Raw genomic sequence first — 2,012 nt, forward strand, 5'->3', positions numbered from 1 at the left:
AATATTACTGGTGGCTTCCTGACACCCCAATTAAATACTGGCTGTGTGTATATGTCAGATCGATGCGTGTGTGCGTGCGTCTAACACGCCAGACCTTAACAATGGACATTTTCCTTTTTTATCCGGAGAATGATGTCAGGGTGACGTCTCGCAGTGTCACGTAATTGCTGTTCCAGCTTTTCCATGTCATTTGCCCCAGAAGTACAATAAAAACAAAAGACAGTGCTGCTCAGCCATAGGTAGATGACAGTGCTCAGGGAGGGGAGATCTGCTCTGTCGCCCACCAGGGGGTAAAGCTTCTGTGCTTGTAGTTCTCACACTTTAGCAGAGGCAGCATTAGCACCATGGACAGCTCCACATAGACAGCGGCCGCCTCTCGCAGGTCTGCAGCCCACTGGCAGGTTCAGCACCGCTGACAGCTCCCCATAGACAGCACCCTACAGACTTTGCTACTCTCTGGTGTCTCCATTGAATCTACAGACTTCTTCAGGGCGCCTTTATTATTGCACATTGCTACTAATATCCTCGCACAAGACGTCGAGCTGCACTTGTTTTCAGTTACTTTCTATGCTCATTTCCAAGCTGTTCAGCAGCAACCTTCCCATCAGCTGGCTGCCAACATTTGCTGGTGATTTCAGGGGTCGGGATGGCATCTCCCGGCTCTGGCTTTTGGTCTTTGGGGGCTGAAGAGGCGAACAGTGAATCTGACAACCCAGGAACAGGTAAGGGTGCATGTAAAACACATGTGTATATACTAAGCCTGTGTGATCCATGAATTGGGTACTGTAGAGGCAGTCATTCAGTCATTGAAAAGTATCTCAGTTAAATATGGATGAGAGGATGGTTACGGAATAGGGAGAGAGGAAGGAAGGAAGGAAAAGGAGGAAAGAAGGTAATAAGGAAGGAAAAGAAAGGAAGGGAACAAGAAAGGGAGGAAGAAAGGAAGGAAGGAATTAAGAAAGGAAGGAAGTTAGGAAGGAAGGAAGGAAGGAAGGAATCAACAAAGGAAGGAAGTTAGGAAAAGAAAGGAAGGAAACAAGAAAGGGAGGAAGAAAGGAAGGAAGGAATTAAGAAAGGAAGGAAGTTAGGAAGGAGGGAAGGAATCAACAAAGGAAGGAAGTTAGGAAAAGAAAGGAAGGAAACAAGAAAGGAAGGAAAGAATTAAGATAAGAAAATAGAGGAAAGAAGAAAGAAAGGAGGGAAGAAAGAAAGGAAGGAAGGAAGGGACACAAGGAAAAAAGGAAGGACACAAAAACTAAAGAAAGAAAGAAAGAAAGAAGGAAGAACATAAGAAAGAATTAAAGAAAAAAGAAAGGGGGAGAAAGAAAGTAAAAAAGAAATATAGATAGATATTAGATAGATATGATATAGATAGATAGATGATAGATAGATAGATAGATAGATAGATAAAAGATAGATAGATAGATAGATAGATAGATAAATTGATATTAGTTAGATAATAGATAGATAGATATTAGATAGATAGATAATAGATAGATAGATATGGGATAGATAATAGATAGATAGATAGATTTAAAAAAAAAAACAGATATTATTCTTTTATTTTTCTTTTCATTCTAGCAAAAGCCTGGTGCCAAGTTGCTCAGAAATTTACAGGAGGAATCAGCTCAAAATTATCCGGTGAGTATAAATAATTGTCCTTGTTTCCTGTCATTTTATTCCCTAATGAAACCTTGCTTTTAGTAATTATTGGATGGATTTCCATACTTGAGCTCAGTTTTCCATCTTCTTATCCAGCTTTTCTTTATGGAGAAGGGGAGAAATCATCAGACCTCGCCAACAAAGAGGAAATGTGTCCCGGTGACAAAGGAATTGCCTCCAACTATGACAAGAATTCATACAACTGTGAGAAGGGCGAATTCAACTTCTCCTTATTGTACTCCACAGGTACGGGGGAGGGGTGATTTCTACATATTTAAATATGCATCATCAATACATTCGTCCTCACAACGGTAATTATATTTTTAGTGTATTTTACACATGAACGCATT

At 40.4% G+C, this 2,012-nt stretch overlaps 1 protein-coding gene across 1 annotated transcript in view; it reads left to right on the forward strand.

Annotated features, from left to right (window-relative positions):
• The first annotated feature begins 326 nt into the window (after positions 1–326).
• The window catches only part of GAD2 (glutamate decarboxylase 2), a 117,826-nt gene continuing 116,140 nt past the window's right edge, over positions 327–2,012 (forward strand). Inside the window, exons 1-3 of the mRNA XM_069729593.1 lie at positions 327–722; positions 1,582–1,641; positions 1,759–1,908. Of these exons, the coding sequence (XP_069585694.1) occupies positions 647–722; positions 1,582–1,641; positions 1,759–1,908 (286 nt within the window). The 5' untranslated portion in view covers positions 327–646. The remainder of the gene's footprint in view (positions 723–1,581; positions 1,642–1,758; positions 1,909–2,012) is intronic.

This window comes from Ranitomeya imitator, chromosome 6, assembly GCF_032444005.1.
Source record: "Ranitomeya imitator isolate aRanImi1 chromosome 6, aRanImi1.pri, whole genome shotgun sequence".
Taxonomy (NCBI): Eukaryota; Metazoa; Chordata; class Amphibia; order Anura; family Dendrobatidae; genus Ranitomeya; species Ranitomeya imitator.